Source organism: Hemiscyllium ocellatum, chromosome 9 (assembly GCF_020745735.1).
Source record: "Hemiscyllium ocellatum isolate sHemOce1 chromosome 9, sHemOce1.pat.X.cur, whole genome shotgun sequence".
Taxonomy (NCBI): domain Eukaryota; kingdom Metazoa; phylum Chordata; class Chondrichthyes; order Orectolobiformes; family Hemiscylliidae; genus Hemiscyllium; species Hemiscyllium ocellatum.
The window spans coordinates 51,817,454-51,835,763 of record NC_083409.1 but is presented as its reverse complement, the minus strand read 5'-3'; the positions used below and the strand labels follow the sequence as shown (position 1 = coordinate 51,835,763).

The window sequence follows — 18,310 nt, the reverse complement described above, 5'->3', positions numbered from 1 at the left end:
GAACCTGACATTGAGTCCAGAAGACTGCAGGATCCCCAAGTGTAAAATGAGACGCTGTTCTTACATCTGGCACTCAGCTTCACTGGAGCCGCAAGCCTGAAACAGAGATGTTGGCCAGGAAATATGATGGTATGTTGAAGTGGTAAGCAACTGAAAGTTAAGCTTCATTTTTGTGGTCAGAATGTAGGTTTTCCACAAAGTGGTTGCCCACTCTGTGTTTTATCTCCCCAACAAACATTGTGATCAGCGAATACTGTAATCTACATTGAGTGTATTGCTGCTTCACCTGATGCTGGGGCCTTGGATAGTGAGAAGAGAGGAAGTAAACTGACTGGTATTATACCTTCTGTAATAGAGAATACATTAGATTCCCTACCGTGTGGAAACAGGTCCTTCAGACCAACCAGTCCGCACCAACCCTCCGAAGAGTAACCCACCCGGAACCATTTTCCTCTGACTAATACACCTAACATTATGGGCAATTTAGCATGGCCAATTCACCTGACCTTCCCAAGGACTGGGAAGGTGCCATGGGAGTGCGAGGAGATGTTGGGAGTGGAGGAGGAGTGGACCAGGGTGTTCTGGAGGGAAGAGTCCCTGAAAAATGCTGATGAGGGAGGGGAGGGGAGGGGAATGTGTGTTTGGCAGTGGCATTCTGCTGAAGGTGGCAGCAATGATCCTTTTGGATGTAAATGCTGGTTGGATGAAAAGTGAGGATCGGGGGTAGGAAATGTTATGGCAGGAAAGAGAAGGGGCGAGGGCAGAAGTCAAGGAGATGGGTCAGACAAGTCTGAGGCCCAGTCAACCATCGTGGTGTGGAAACTGCGGTTGTGAAAAATGGTGGACTTTTCTTAGGCCCCCACTTCATGGAAGGTGGTATCACTTGAACAGATGCAGTGGAGATGGAGAAACTGGAAGAATGGAATGGAGTCGTTAATGGAAATAGGGTGTTAGGATGAATATTCCAAGTAACTGTGGGAGTTGGTGGATCTGTGGTGGATATCGGTAGCCAGTCCAACCTCAGTAATGAAAAGGAAGGGAGGAGTCCCAAGATGGACCAAGTGATGTGAGAACTGGGTGAAAGTTGGAAGTGAAATTGACAAATTTGAGGCATTATAGGCTCACTGGAGTAGAAATGGTGGCTCTGCTTTCCTTCTTTCCAGTGATGTTGCCAGACTTGCTGAGTTTCTCCAGCAATTTCTGTTTTTGTTTTGTAATTCATGCTTGTAGTTATAAGGCCCAGGATCTTATTTTCTTATTTAACTGCCCTTGCCACTTTCAATGATTTATGCACATTTACCATTCCCTCTGCTTCCCATTTTAAATTATACCGTTTATATTGCCACTCCTTCGTCCTCCCAACAAAATGAAACACTTCATTCTTCCTTCATTTGCTGAAGTTACTGCTAATTTTGTCCTAAATTATCACTTTTTAAATGCTTCCCCATCACCATTGGTTCGCAATAGTTCCTGGATTTATTATTCAGATTTTTTTTCAAAGAAGCATATAATATGCAATTCCCCAGTCCTTTGGCACCACTCCTGTACCTAAGGAGGATGGAAAAATTATGGCCAGTGTCTTCCCAATTTATACATTGAAAACCAATCAGTACCCTTAAATAATTTGATTTGATTTATTTTTGTCTCATGTACCTAGGATAGGAAAATGTTTAGTTTTGCGTGCAGTACATATCATACAGAACCAAGAATACATGTTATGGCTACAGAGAAGGTGCTCAAAGAGCAAAATTAACATTTAAATTTAAAATTTGAGAGTCATAGAGATGTACAGCAAAGAAACAGACCCTTTGGTCCAACTTGGCCATACCGACCAGATATCCCAATCCAATCTAGTCACATCTGCTAGCACCCAGCCCATATCCCTCCAAACCCTTCCTATTCATATACCCATCTAGATCCATATATGCTCCACCCTCTGCATGAAAGTGTTGCCCCTTAGGTATCTTTTATATCTTTCCCCTCTCACCCTTAACCTATGCCCTCTAGTTCTGGACTCCCCCACCCAAGGGATGAGACTTTGTTTACTTATCCTATCCATGCCTCTCATGATTTTATAAACCTCTATGAGGTCACCCCTCAGCCTCCGACACTCCAGGAAAAAACAGCCCCAGCCTGTTCAGCCTCTCCCTATCGCTCAAATCCTCCAACTCTGGCAACATCCTTGTAAATCTTTTCTAAACCCTTTCATGTTTCACAACATCCTACCCATAGGAAGGACACCAGAAGTGCATGCAATATTCCAATAGTGGCCTAACAAATGTCCTGTACAGTCGCAACGTGACCTCCCAACTCCTCTACTCAATACTCTGACCAATAAAAGAAAGCTTACCAAATGCCTTCTTCATTATCCTATCTATCTGCAACTCCACTTTCAAGAAGCTATGAACCTGCACTCCAAGGTCTCTTTGTTCAGTAACACTCCCAAGGACCTTACCATCAAATGTATAAGTCCTGCTAAGATTTGCTTTCCCAAAATCAGCACCTTGCATTTATATAAATTAAGATCCATCTGCCACTTTTCAGCCTATTGGCCCATCTGATCAAGATTCTTTTGTAGTCCGAGATAACCTTCTTCGCTGTCCACTATACCTCCAATTTTGGTGTCATCTGCAAACTTACTAACTATACCTCCTACGTTTTCATCATTTATATAAATGAGTTGGATGTAAAGTAGTGGACCCAGCACCGATCCTTGTGACACTCCACTGGTCACAGGCCTCCAGTCTGAAAAACAACCCTCCACCACCACCCTTTTGTCTTCTACCTTTGAGCCAGTTCTGTTTCCAAATGGCTAGTTCTCCCTGTATTCAATGAGATCTAACCTTGCTAATCAGTCTCCCATGGGTAACCCTGTCAAACGCTTTACTGAAGTCCATATAGATCACGTCTAACACTCTACCCTTATCAATCCTCTTTGTTACTTCTTCAAAAAACTTAATCAAGTTTGCGAAACATGATTTCTGACACACAAAGCCATGTTGACTATCCCTAATCAGTCCTTGCCTTTCCAAAGACATGTATATCCTGTCCCTCAGGATTCTCTCCAACAACTTGCCCACCACTGACGTCAGGCTCACTGGTCTATAGTTACCACCTTACGACCTTTCTTAAATAGCAGCACCACATTAGCCAACCGCCAGTCTTCCGGCACCTCACCTGTAACTATCGATGTTACAAATATCTCAGCGAGAGGGCCAGCAATCACTTCCCTATCTTGCCACAGTGTTCTAGGGCACACTTGATTGGGTCCTGGGGATTTATTCACCTTTATGAGTTTCAGCACTTCCTCCTCTGTAATGTGGACATTTTTCAAGATGTCACCATCTATTTCTCTGCATTCTATATCTTCCTTGCCCTTTTCCACAGTAAACATTGATGCAAAATACTCGTTTAATATCTTTCCCATCTACTGTGGCTCCACACAAAGGCCGCCTTACTGACCTTTGAAGGGCTCTATCCTCTCCCTAGTTACCTCTTTGGCCTTAATCCATTTGTAAAAACCCTTTGGATTCTCCTTAATTCTATTTGCCAAAGCTATCTCATGTCCCCTTTTTGCCCTCCTGATTTCCCTCTTAAGTACACTCCTACTGCCTTTATACTCTTCTAAGGATTCACTTGATCTATCCTGTCTATACCTGACATATGCTTTGTTCTTTTTCTTAACCAAACCCTCAATGTCTTTAGTCATCCAGCATTCCCTTCATCTACCAGCATCTCCTTTCACCCTGACAGGAATATACTGTTTCTGCATACTCATTATCTCATTTCTGAAGGCTTCATATTTTCTAGCTGTCCGTTTACCTGCGAACATCTGCCCTCAATCAGCTTTTGAAAGTTCTTGCCTAATACTGTCAAAATTGGCCTTTCTACAATTTAGAACTTCAACTTTTAGATCCGGTCTATCCTTTTCCATCACTATTTTCAAACTAATAGAATTATGGTAACTGGTCCCAAAGTGCTACTACTGATACCTCAGTCACCTGCCCTTCCTTATTTCCCAAGAGTAGGTCAGGTTTTGCACCTTTTCTAGTAGGTACATCCACATACTGAATCAGAAAATTTTCCTCTCTATCTAAACCCTTAACACTATGGCAGTTCCAGTCTATGTTTGGAGATCTTAGATGGATTCATTCAAAAGTCTGATAACAGCAGGGAAAAACCTGTTCTTGAATCAGTTAGTACGTGTGTTTAAGCTGACATATCTCTGCCCGATGCTAGAGGTTGGAAGAGATTATAACTGGGTAGGGGGGGGTCTTTGGTTAAAGTGTCTGCCTTCCCAAAGCAGCTGGAAGTATAGATGGAGTCAATGGACGGAAGGTTGGTTTGCATATTGGACTGGGCTATATTCACAACTCTCTGTAGTTTCTTACCGTCCTGGGCATGCTGTATCTATAAAAATTGTTAAGAGTGTTTATAGACATGTTGAATTTCCTTAGCCTCCTGAGGAAGTAGGGGTATTGTTGTGCTTTCATGATTGTAGCATCAACGTGGGTGGACCAGGCCAGATTGTTTGAGACCATCACTTCTCGGAACTTGATGCTCTCGACCAGACCTATTAATATTAAGTAGAGCCACCCAATCTAATACATTCTCCATATCAATTTTAAACGCACAAAGTCTGTCAAATACCTTCTCTTGGGGACCCATCTGTTTCCTTGTTTAAAACAATGCAAGATGCTCATTTAATACCTTGGCTGTGATCCTTTCCTCTGTATGTAAACCCTCTTTTAGGTCCTAATTGGGTCCACTCTTTTCAATCGCCCTTTTAGTATTCAAATGCTTTGGAAGAATTTGGATTCCTTTTTACATCAACTGCCAGTTTCTTCATATGCTTTTTATTTGCTTCCTCATTAATTGTTTTTAATCCCACTCTGAACTTTGTGCATTGTGCTTGATTTTCAATTGTATTATTCACCGTGCATCTATCATAAACACTCTTTTTCTGCTTCTTATTATTGTATTGCTTTCATCATGCAAGGAGCTTGGGATTTGTTTGTTTGTCCTACTTTTCAACGTAATTGGAATGTACTTTGAACTTAACTGAATTATCTCCTCTTTGAATGCAGTCATTGTTCAATTACAGATGTGCCTACTGATCATTAAATTCAATTTATCACAGCTAGATCTGTTCTCAACCCATTAACAGCTGTTCTCCTAAACTTAATTATTCTTTCTTTAGGTTGTTTCTTCTACTTTTGCATATCCAATCTAAGTGAATAATCACTGTCACCCTAATGCTTCCTCAGAGACAAATGGCCAACTTCAAACCCAAGAATCAGGTCCAGCAGTGTCTCCTTTCTTGTTCTAGAAAGACAATGTAGAAAACTCTGTTGAACACTCTTTAGGAATTCCTGCACCTCTCTGTCCTTTACACTGTCACTATGCCAGTCTATACTAGAATAATTAAAGTCTCCCATTATAACTATCCTATAATTCTTGCATCTCTGATTTTTCTTGCAAGATTTTTCCTCTACATCTTTCCCATTAGTTGGTGGCTGATAGAATGCACCAAGCAATATACTGTTAACTGTTTTGCTTCTTAGCTCTAGTCAAATAAATTCTATGTTTGACCCCCATGGGAACCTCTCTCTTCTAACATTGTAATGTTCTTTGTATTCAAGACCATCTCTTTTCCTTCTTTCAAATCTTTCAAATTTCCTGAATGCTTTGCATCCATGAATAGTTAGAAACCAGTCCCACCCTTTTCATTGATTCAGGTCTTTTATCACCATGATTGGTTACAACAAAGAACAGTACAGCACAGGAACTTTGGCCCTTAAGGCCTGTGCCAACACATTTTTCCCTTCCATACTAAAACTAAAACTATCTTCACTTACAGGATCCATATCCCTCTACTCCCATCCTATTCATGCATTCGTCTAGGTATTCCTTAAATACTGTTATTGTGTCTGCTTCTATCATCTCCTCTGGCAGATTGTTCTGGGTACTCACCACCCCTTGTGAAAAAGTCACCTTGCACTGCTCTTTTAAACTTACCCCAACCACCCCGCACCTTGAACCTGTGTCCTCCAGTAATTGACCTCTCCACCCTGGGAAAAAGTCTCATACTTTCCAATCTATCCATGCTATTCACAATCTTTATAAGCTTACATAGATAGATCCCTGAAAGCTACCACTAGATTGATAGGGCTGTTAAGGCGGCATACGGTGTGTTAGCTTTTATTGTTAGAGGGACTGAGTTTTGGAGCTGTAAAGTCATGTTACAGCTGTACAAAACTCTGGTGCAGCTGCACCTGGAGTACTGCATTCAGTTCTGGTCACCGCTTTATAGGAATGACTTGGAAGCTTTGGAAAGGGTTCAGGGGAGATTTACAGGGATGTCGTCTGGTATAGAGGGAAGTTATTATGAGGAAAGGTTGAGGGACTTGAGCCTGTTTTTGTTAGAGAGAAGGAGGTTGAGCAGTGACTTAATTGAGACATATAAGATAATCAGATAACAAGATAGAATGGACAATGAGAGCCTTTTTCCTCAGATGGTGATGTTAGCATGAGGGGACATAGCTTTAAATTGTTTCTGTGCTTCTATCAGGTTAACCCTCAACCTCCTGCATTCCAGTGAAAACAAACTCAGTCTATCCAAACTTTCTTCAAAGTTAAATTCCCCCTAACTAGGCAACATCCAGGCAAACCTTTTCTGTTTGCTCTCCAAAGCATCCACATCCATTTGGTAGTGTGACCACCAAAACCGTATGCAATATTCCAAGTATGGAATAACTAATGTTTGATAAAGCTGCAGCATTACTTACTTATTCTTACACTCAAACCCTCTTCCAATGAAGGCTAGCAACCATAGGCCATTTTTACAACCATACCTACCTCCGCTGCCATCTTCAGTGATCTATGAACCTGCAGACCCAGATCCCCCTGCATATGAGTGCCTTGAAGGGTTCTACCATTCACTGTATAATTTCCACCTGTATTTGACCTTTCAAAATGCATCACCTCACATTTATCCAGATTAAACTCTATCTGCCATTTTTCTGCCCATATTTCCAACTGATCCATATCCTGCTGTCTCCTCTGACAATCCTCCTTACTATCCACAACTCCACCAATCTTTATATTACCCTCAAACTTATAATTGGACTAGCTATGTTGCCATTTACACCTGAAACTAACTAATCTTATTCACAATACTGCATGTATTACATAGATGCACAGTAACTCCAATTTTGACTTGATTTCATTTCCTCTTACTCTGACCCCACCTAAAATCTTGCTCTTCTATTTCCTACTAGAGTGCTATCTGTTCCTCCCATTCTCTATATACCTTGGAATTCCACTCTAACAGCTGGTTCCTACACCCTTGCCAAGTTAGTTCAAACCATCCACAGTAGCATTTGCAGATTATCCTGCAAGAAATATGTCCTGGTTCTGTTCAGGTGCAACCTGTCTGTTCTGCAGCATCTCTCCAGTCATGTATTCACTTGTTCTATCCTAGAATTTTTCAAAGAGTGCTTACCTTTGAAGTCCTGATTATTAGCTTCCTTCCTGGCTTCCTGAATTTTGAACACATGATAACATTGCTCTTTCTACCCACATCTTTGGTACTGATGTGGATCGGAGATCCTGTGGTACAGGTGGTATGATGGCTCAGTGTCAGCACTGCTGTTTCACAGTACCAGCAATCCGAGTTTGATTCCAGCCTTGAGTGACTGTCTGTGTGGAGTTTCCATATTCACCCTATGTCTGCGTGGGTTTCCACTGTCTCCTCCATTTTCCCTCCCCAGTTCAAAGATGTGCAGGTTAGGTGGATTGGCTATGCTAAATTGCCCTGTAATGTCCAGGGTTGTGCAAGCTAGATGGATTAGCCATTGGGAAATACAGGGTTATGGGGATAAGTTGCGGGATTGTGTCTGGATGGGATGCTCGTTGGAGGGGCTGGCGCAGACTCAGAGGGTCAAATACCTCTTTCGTGATTCCTACCTTCTCAATCTTGCCCCTTGTCTGAGGCGAGGTAACCCTTGGGCCATCTGTTGTCTCTCTCTAATGATAAAGCAGTTTGTATGGTCCTCTGGCACTATGACAACTTTACCTTCAGAGATCAAAACCACTGGCTGTGCACCTCAGTTTGTACTTCACCTGACGAAGGAGCAGTGATCCGAAAGCAGCCAGTTGGACTATAACCTGGTGTCATGTGACTTCTGATCTTGTCCACCTCAGTCCCACCTCCACATTTAAGTTATGTTGCCCTTTTTAATGCCAGTGACCACAAGATAGCATTTTGTATTGTGAACATGGGAGTACAGTGGCAACCTGACTTGAAATATTATTACTCAGCCAAGAATATGTTTTCAATTTGTCCTTCTGCAATGTTTTCAAATATTACATAACAACCAGATAGTACATGGATACATTTTAAATTTTAAAAGTAGTAACTCAGTTATTAGGAGATGACAAAGTCATTAGACTGTTGTATTTTTCACTGTTTAAGAAGAGCGGTAAAGACAAGCCAGGGAACTATAGACCGGTGAGCCTGACCTCAGTTGTGGGCAAGTTGTTGGAGGGAATCCTGAGGGACAGGATGTACATGTATTTGGAAAGGTGAGGACTGATTAGGGATAGTCAACATGGCTTTGTGCTTGGGAAATCATGTCTCACAAACTTGATTGCATTTTTTGAAGAAGTAACAAAGAAGATTGATGAGGGCAGAGCAGTAGATGTGATCTATATGGACTTCAGTAAGGTGTTTGACAAGGTTCCCCATGGGAGACTGATTAGCAAGGTTAGATCTCATGGAATACAGGGAGTACTAGCCATTTGGATACAGAACTGGCTCAAAGATAGAAGACAGAGAGTGGTGGTGGAGGGTTGTTTTTCAGACTGGAGGCCTGTGACCAGTGGAGTGCCACAAGGATCGGTGCTGGGTCCTCTATTTTTTGTCATTTACATAAATGATTTGGATGCGAGCTTAAGAGGTACAGTTAGTAAGTTTACAGATGACACCAAAATTGAAGGTGTAGTTGACAGTGAAGAGGATTACCTCAGATTACAACAGGATCTGGACCAGATGGGCCAATGGGCTGAGGAGTGGCAGATGGAGTTTAATTCAGATAAATGCGAGGTGCTGCATTTTGGGAAAGCAAATCTTAGCAGGACTTATACACTTAATGGTAAGGTCCTAGGAAGTGTTGCTGAACAAAGAGACCTTGGAGTGCAGGTTCATAGCTCCTTGAAAGTGGAATCGCAAGTAGATAGGATAGTGAAGAAGGCGTTTGGTATGCTTTCCTTTATTGGTCAGAATATTGAGTACAGGAGTTGAGATGTTTGTTTTCCCTGTAGCATCGGAGGCTGAGGGGTGATCTTATAGAGGTTTACAAAATTATGAGGGGCATTGATAGGATAAATAGACAAAGTCTTTTCCCTGGGGTTGGGGAGTCCAGAACTAGAGGGCATAGGTTTAGGGTGAGAGGGGAAAGATATAAAAGAGACCTAAGGGGCAACGTTTTCACGCAGAGAGTGGTACGTGTATGGAATGAGCTGCCAGAGGATGTGGTGGAGGCTGATACAACTGCAACATTTAAGAGGCATTTGGACAGGTGTGTGAATAGGAAGGGTTTGGAGGATATGGGCCGGGTGCTGGCAGGTGAGACTAGATTGGGTTGGGATATCTGCTCGGCATGGACATGTTGGACCAAATGGTCTGTTTCAATGCTGTACATCTTTATGGCTCTATGATTTGTTGACATTGTCACATCTATGTTGTACCGTTATATATTGATAGGGAATACGGTCTTCCTCAGTAGCATTGTTTCTTTTCAATGAGGTTGTCTTTTGAAAGCTGAGACAGAAGCTTTCTGAGACTCTGTTAATGATGATTAACGTATTCCAATTGTTATACTTAGTCATTAAAACTACTAAATGTGCACCCAAAAGAGAAAATGTTGGAAAATCTCAGCAGGTCTGGCAGCATCTGTAAGGAGAGAAAACAGCTAACTGACCCTTTGTCAAAACTGTCAGACCTGCTGAGATTTTCCAGCATTTTCTCTTTTGGTTTCAGGTTCCAGCATCTGCAGTAATTTGCTTTTATCCAGTTTTTTTTTACTAAATGTGCATACTGTTACTGCATTTAATTTTATTGGGGAATTGTCACATGTTTGATGTGATTGTATTCTAAAATGCAAATATTTTATTGTGTGGTGATATTCTGTTTTTTTATTATTTTGATTTGTTCATAGGATGTGGGTATCAGTGGCTAGGCTGTATTTATTACTAATCTTTAATTGCCCAGAGGCCAACTGAGAGTCAACCACTTTGCTGTGGGTCTGGTGTCACATGTACAGCAGAACAGATAAGGATTGCTGATTTACTTTCTGAAAGTACATATGTCAACCTGAAGGGTTTTAAGCAACAATTGACACCTGGTACATGGTTGCTTTTAGGCTAGTTTTTATTCCAGATTTTTGTTGAATTCATATTTTACCATCTGCCATGGGAGTTAGGACTCGTCTTCAGAACAAAACCCTGGATTCTGAATTACAAATTCAGTAATAGTAACACAGTCATGGGGTCACCATTTAAGAATATGGAGTTGGCTATTTGAGACTGAGGTGAGGAGAAATGTCTTCACCCAGAGTGGTGAGCCTGTGGGATTCTCGGTACCAAAAATGGTTGAAGCCAAAACATTGAATGCTTTCAAGGAATTAGATACAGTTCTTAGGGCTGGAGGGTTCAAAGGGAATGGGTAGAAAGTGGAAGAAGGATATGGAGTTGGATGATCAGCCAAGATCACACAGAATTGCAGAGCAAACTCAAAAGGGCCAAATGGCCTATTCCACCAATTTTCTATGTTTCTGTATTCAACACAAGAACTCCATTGTTCTTATATGTCATTTCAATTGCATTTTCAGTGTGCAGTCAATGAACCTTAAACATAACCTAAAACATAACCTACTAAAAACTTTGAGGCATTAAGTAACATTAGATTGTAAAGTAGAAATTTACCTGGGCAAGGTTTAGATTGACACCTGCGTGTTTCTGAATCAGTGCCTTCACAATGGCGTCCTCCATTTGCAGGCATTGGATTATTACAAAGTCGCAGTCGTTTCTGCATTCCTTGTCCACAGGTAATGCTACATGGATCCCACTGTAACCATTCAGAAAATCCACCATGCACTAAAAGAAACATGAGTAATAATATACATAATCAATTCCTCTACCTCTAATCTGCAACATCAAACAAATTGAAAAAGCTGCCATAAAGATTTATAGCAATTGTAGCTAAAATAATTATTTTTTTAACTGGTGAATGAGTTCAATTCTTGGCTTGTGATAAGAATATAAGGAGTAGGAGTAGATTATACAGCCCTTTGAGCCCGATCTGCTACTTGCCCAGCTAATCAGAGCACCTTCTGTCTCAGCTCCACTTTTACAACTGCTCCTCAATTGCCTGAGATCAAATACTTATTTATTCCAACACGGAATATCTTCAGTAAAATTCACATACTTCTCTGGGATAAAGCATTCCAAATATTCACAATCCACTAAGTGATAAACTTTCTCCCAATTTCTAACCTAAATAATTGACCCTCGTCAAGCTTCATCAGAGTCACTTGTGTTTCAATGAGATCATCTTTCAATCATCTGAATAGTATGGTCCAATTGACTCAGCTACTCAACACAAAGTAATGGAATGATTCTCGCAGATTCAAAGGTCACAAATAATACCCCACTATTTAAGAAGCAGCGAGAGAGAAAACAGAGGACTTCAGATTCGTTAGTCTTACACCAGAGATAGATTCTCACATTTTCTCTATTATAAGGGATCTGATAAATAGACACTTCAATCATAATGATCTGATTGAGCAGTCAACATGCATAGTGAATGGAAAACTGTTTTGGACAAGTTGGTGGTGTTCTCTTGAGATGTTACTCACAAAATTAATAAAGGAGCGTCATGGAAGAGTACTGTTGGAACTTCACAAGACTTTTGATAAAGTCCCCCATAGGAGGCTGGTTTGGAAAATTGAAGCAGAAGGGATGAGAGACAAGGTGCATGGATTAATGATCTGCTAACAAAAGAGTTGGAATAAATAGATCATGTTTGTGTTGATAAGTACTGGCCAGTGGGTACTAATAAGATCAGTACTTTGAGCCCAGCTGTTCAAAATAAATATCAGTGATAGGGGGTGGGGACAAAATGTAATATTTCCAAATTTGCAGATGATACAAAGCTAAGGGGGAAAATGTAGGTTGTGAGAAAGATATAAAATGGCTTCGGGAGGATTCAGACAGACAGGCAAGAACATAGCAGATGTAATACAATGTGGAAAATGTGAGGTTATCCACTTTGATAAGAGGAACAAAGATGCAGAGTATCTCTTAAATGGTAATAGGTTGGACAATGTAGATGCACAAAGGAACTTAGAATGACTTCAAGTTCACTTGAGAATGTAACATTTAAAAAAATTCAGCGATTTACATATGAAAGAACTGAAACCAACATGGTCATTCTAACAGATGACAGACTTAACAAACAATTCAGGTCTTTTTCAATATAATTTCAGTCACATGACACTGTAAACTTCTGCTATAAATTCTGTGTCTTACAACCTTACACTTCACAACTACTTGAGGAAGGAGCAGTGTTCCAAACGTCAGTGCTTCCAATTAAACCTGTTGGACTATAACCTGGTGTGAGGTGATTTTTAACTTTGTAACTTACTAAATGTCTTTTAGATCGCCAGGTATATTACATTTTCTGGCTTCCCTTTTTCTACCTTATGAGTTAATAGTGACCAAAATGCATTTTTGGAGATGGGTGAACAAACTGCTTGTGGACGCAACTCAAAGACTTTGTGGCTTACTAATTTAGATAAATTAAAGCTCAGGACCCAGTTTTAGGACAGATTCTGGTTTTTCATCCTTCTCTATATCTTTACAGAAAATACATTAGACAGTATGTGATCCCATTTCTTTGACTCAGATGGTGGAACATAGTAATTTTTGTACCTTCTGCTTTCTAGTATGTTGGTATACGGAGTCATCTGATAATTTTTATATAAGCCAGTAAAAAAATTCTTTATATTAGTGGAAGCATGGATGAGAATCTGCACACACCTTGTACGGTCAGGGTGATTTTGACAAGCGCTGAACCCATGAGATTCCTGGCCACACACTCATACTCTGACGTGTCCTCCTTCTTCACAGCAGTAAGCCGCAGTGAATTGTTAGATAAGATTGTGATCCTTTCATTTTCAATCAGTGGCTGACCTTGACGGGACCACTCAACAGTTGGTAGTGGCTCTCCAACTGCTTGACAGTTTAGCATCACTATGGCACCAGCATCAATGACAGTATCCATGGGTTCGACTGTAAACACTGGTGAACCTAGTGAGAAGAGCAATAATATAAAAATAGAAAGAAAGACCGCAATGATTTCTCATTTAAAAGAAATTGAGAAGCCTGTGGGAATGAGCTTAACATTTTTTAATATAAGATACCTTCAAGTTTTAAAAAAAGTCTGCTATGCATTAACTCTATACTCTGAAGTTGTGTTAAAGACACAGATGTTAGGGGAGTTGATATAGTGAATCTCAACAAATTTGTTTTTTAGTGTTTTGGAGCAGACACTAAAGAGAGTATGTATGGAGATGTTCCAATTAATGCACTTTGAAGACAAAAGCACAGATATAATTTCATAGAGGGGAGTATTTGTTTTAAATCAGTATTGCTGCTAATCATGATTCATGAAACAGGGTGTGTTAAAAAAAATTATGATTCAGAGTTATTGTGCCAGTTCCAAATTAGCTCTGTTACGTGCTTTCTGTATTCATATAGAATATTTGGCATGTCATAACTGATGGCAATGCTGGACAGTGGTCATCAAATAGATGTGAAGTCACAACCTGTGGATAAGATTTCAAGGAATGCATTCTTTACAATATTATGAAGTCATCTTCCTCAGCAGTCCCGCTGGATTGAGGTTGATTTTCTTATACTGCAGTTAAATGGCTTCTGAGATGACCAGTAAATCCAATGTGTGATCTGCAGTCTCTGCAATATGCTTAATGAGTTGGCCATTTTTACATTATGTGTTCCTGATAGTATCTCTCAATATGCTTTATTCCTTCCTGAATGAATCTTTTCCATTTTGATCAATCACAGGCCAGGGTCTTCCATGGGTTTGCTGGGATGCTTGACCTCTTTGGGGATGCTTTGAGAACATCAAGAAAATTTCTGTTGTCCTGGAAATCACCAACAGCAACCTAGTTCTGACTAAGGCAGTTATTGTGAGAGTCTGGTGTTAGCTATACAGATGACATGGCCTACCTAGCAGAACTGTCTTTGAGTGATTAGTACTTTATAACTAGGCATGTTGGCTTGGGAGAGAACACTGCTGCTGGACCTTCTTTCTTTCACTAGATTCAGAGAATCTTGTGAAGATACCACATGTTGTATTGTTCCATTGCTTGCAGGGACCCGCTTTACATTATCCAAGTCTCCAAAGCATATAGGAGCACGGGAATCACTGTTGCCCGGTAACCACGACCTTAGTGTAAGGTTTGAGATCCTAGGCTTCAAAGATCCTTTTCCACAGATGAATGTTGTGCTGGAACTTTGCAAGTAATGATGAGTTTTGTTGTCTATGTCTACCTTCATTAAAGGAAGCTTTAGAAAATGGTCTATGTTTCCCAGGATCTCACAAAGTAATGGCAACGATAAAATAAGAATCCCAGCAATAGTTAACATGACTGGCTCTAAAGATAATTAGCATATTATAATTTGAGCAATCTTCCATCCATTCACCCAGCTATTCCTATAATCTAACCATATATTACTATTAAGCTTGTGACTAATGCAAGCCCTGACTACAAAACTTTATCTCAGTAAAGGCTGAAGAGATTGGGGAGACACTGAATGAATACTTTTCATCAGTATTCACTCAGGAACAGGACATTGTTGCCGATGTGAATATTGAGTCACAATTAATTAGAATGGATGGCTTTGAGGTATGTAGGGAAGAGGTGTTGGAAATTCTGGAAAGGGTGAAAATAGATAAGCCCCCTGGGCCTGATGGAATTTATCCTAGGATTCTCTGGGAAGCAAGGGAGGAGATTGCAGAGCCATTGGCTTTGATTTTTATGTCCTCGTTGTCTACAGGAATAGTGCCAGAAGACTGGAGGATAGCAAATGTGGTTCCCATGTTCAAGAAGGGGAGTAGGGATAACCCTAGTAACCATAGGCTGGTGAGTCTCACTTCTGTTGTGGGCAAAGTCTTAGAGAGAATTGTAAGGGATAGGATTTATGAACATCTGGATAAGAATAATGTGATCAAGGATAGTCAGCATGGTTTTGTGAAGGGCAGGTCGTGCCTCACAAACCTTATTGAATTCTTTGAGAAGGTGACTAAGGAGGTGGACGAGGGTAAAGCGGTAGATGTGGTGTATATGGATTTTAGTAAGGCATTTGATAAGGTTCCCCATGGTAGGCTACTGCAAAAAATACGGAGGTATGGCATTGAGGGTGAGTTGGAGGTTTGGATTAGGAATTGGCTGGCTAGAAGAAGACAGAGGGTAGTAATTGATGGTAAAGGTTCATCTTGGAGTGCAGTTACTAGTGGTGTTCTGCAAGGATCTGTTTTGGGACCATTGCTGTTTGTCATTTTTATAAATGACCTGGAGGAGGGGCTAGAAGGTTGGGTGAGCAAGTTTGCGGATGATACGAAAGTTGGTGGAGTTGTTGACAGTGAGGAAGGATGTGGTAGGTTACAGCGGGATATAGATAAGCTGCAGAGCTGGGCAGAAAGGTGGCAAATGGAATTCAATGTAGGTAAGTGTGAAGTGATTCACTTTGGTAAGAGTAACAAGAAGATGGGGTATTGGCTAATGGTCGGATACTTGGTAGTGTGGATGAGCAGAGGGATCTTGGTGTCCATGTACACAGATCTCTGAAAGTTGCCACCCAGGTAAATAGTGCTGTGAAGAATTCATATGGTGTACTGGCTTTTATTGGTAGAGGAATTGAGTTCTGGAGTCCTGAAGTCATGTTGCAGTTGTATAAGACTCTGGTGCGGCCGCATCTGGAGTATTGTGTGCAGTTTTGGTCGCCATACTATAGGAAGGATGTGGAGGCACTGGAACGGGTGCAGAGGAGGTTTACCAGGATGTTGCCTGGTATGGTAGGAAGATCGTATGAGGAAAGGCTGAGGCACTTGGGGCTGTTTTCATTGGAGAAAAGAAGGTTTAGGGGTGACTTAATAGAGGTGTACAAGATGATTAGGGGTTTAGATAGGGTTGACCATGAGAACCTTTTTCCACATATGGAGTCAGCTTTTACGAGGGGGCATAGCTTTAAATTAACGGGTGGTAGGTATAGGACAGATGTTAGGGGTAGATTCTTTACTCAGCGAGTCGTGAGTTCATGGAATGCCCTGCCAGTAGTAGTGGTGGACTCTCCCACTTTATGGGCATTTAAACGGGCATTGGATCGACATATGGAGGATAGTGGGCTAGTGTAGGTTAGGTGGGCTTGGATTGGCATAACATCGAGGGCCAGAGGGCCTGTACTGCGCCGTATTTTTCTATGTTCTATGTATCTTTTTTAAAATTACATAAAATTATTGTCTGGTTAGCAAACTGGTTTCAACTGTAATTGAGAGATTATAAAGCTGTTAACACCTAGGTGAAGGAGCAAAACAAAGTGGAAAAACAGAACCCTTTTTCTTTTTAAAAGCTGAAGTTGAAAGTAAATAAAGCTTCTGAGCAGAAACAAAACCCAAAAAGAGAAAATAAAAAGTAGAAGTAAAATAGATTGATAATGTAGAAAAGTATTAGAACATACAGGAGGAAGACTGGTCAGATAGGTTGAGAATCACAAATGGAATTCAATTGGGATAAGTGCAAGATGATATACTTGGGCAGGACAAATAAGGGAAGGGAATATATGATGAATGGTGGAAACCTGGGAAGACCGAGGATCAGAGGGACCTTGGTCTGCAAATCCACCAATCCATTCAGGTAGTGGGGTAGGTGGATGAAGTGGTTAAGAAGACATGTGGGATATCTGCCTTTAAGCAGTGGCACAGAGTTTAAGAGCCAGAGAGATATGCTGGAGCTGCATCAAAAGTTGCGTGAGCCACAAACAGAATCCACATTATAGGAGGGAAAAGATAGCACTGGAGAAGGTGCAGAGGAGATTTACTAGAATGCTGCCTGAGCTGGAGAGTTTTAACTATGAAGAGAGATTGGATAAACTGGGGTTGTTTTCCTTAGAGCAGAGGCGACTGAGGGAAGACATGACTGAGATGTATAAAATTAAGAGGGACGTAGACAGGAATCCCTCTTTTGTGGAGGGATTAATGATTGTTTTGGGGGGGGGGGGTAACACATAGATTTAAGGTAAAAGGTAGGAGGAATAAAAAGGATGCAAGGAAAACTATTCTCACTCAGAAGATGGTAACTATCTGGAACTCACTACCTGTAAGGGTGTAACAGGCAGAAACCCTCAACATTTAAGTAATATTTAGACGTATACTTGTGATGCTAAGATACACAAGGCTATAGGCCAAATGCTGGAAAGTGGGATTCGAATAGTTAGACAGTTGTTTTCAACAGGCACAGAATCAATGGACCAAAGGGCCTTTTTCTGTGACATGAAGAACAATAACTAAGCAAGTGCACAAGGATGATTAGTGGACTTCTTTGTTTTCATGATTTCATTTATAAATTCATTGATAAATTAGGTTGAAAAATGTATGCTTTTAATTTTGCATTGTGGTCAAGTAAACGCTGTGATAGTTCATGATAAGGACAGGCAAAGTGCAAGACTTGGTGATGAGGTAATTGGGATTGAAATCACTGGTATTGAAGTAGTTTGAAATTTCCACTGACAGCCTGGGTGGAAAAGGACCTTCTCCTTTTTGTGCTCCTCCTTCTGAGCTGCTTGCCATGTAATTAGTGACAAGGGCTCGTCCTTCAACACGGTAAGGTTGTGCAATATGTAGAAGACAATACAATTTTTGACACATCTGAGAAGTATTGTATGGCTTCTCCACAGTGATCAGGTAGCATCCTTCAAACATATGCTTAGGCTGCACAGTGGAGTCATCAGCAGTTTGTCCTTGTTATCTAACAACTACCCTTTGGTTTCTTTGCCATGGATAAAATGCAGCTGTCAAAGTAAGCGCTTCAGTGCAAAGGGTATAGGTGTCCTCGTGCATGATTTGCAGAAAGTTCAATATACAGATACAGAAAGTAATAAGGAAGGCAAATGAATTATGGCATTAATTGCTAAAGGAATGGAGTATAAAAGTAGGAAATTGGTCTTG

General features: G+C 40.8%; 1 protein-coding gene across 1 annotated transcript in view; it reads right to left on the bottom strand.

The window, feature by feature from the left end:
* The window catches only part of hmcn1 (hemicentin 1), a 610,612-nt gene that overhangs the window by 67,013 nt on the left and 525,289 nt on the right, over positions 1-18,310 (bottom strand). The window contains exons 87-88 of the mRNA XM_060830300.1: positions 13,102-13,371; positions 10,987-11,157 (exon numbers count right to left, since the gene is read on the bottom strand). Coding sequence (XP_060686283.1) covers positions 10,987-11,157; positions 13,102-13,371 — 441 coding nt within the window. The remainder of the gene's footprint in view (positions 1-10,986; positions 11,158-13,101; positions 13,372-18,310) is intronic.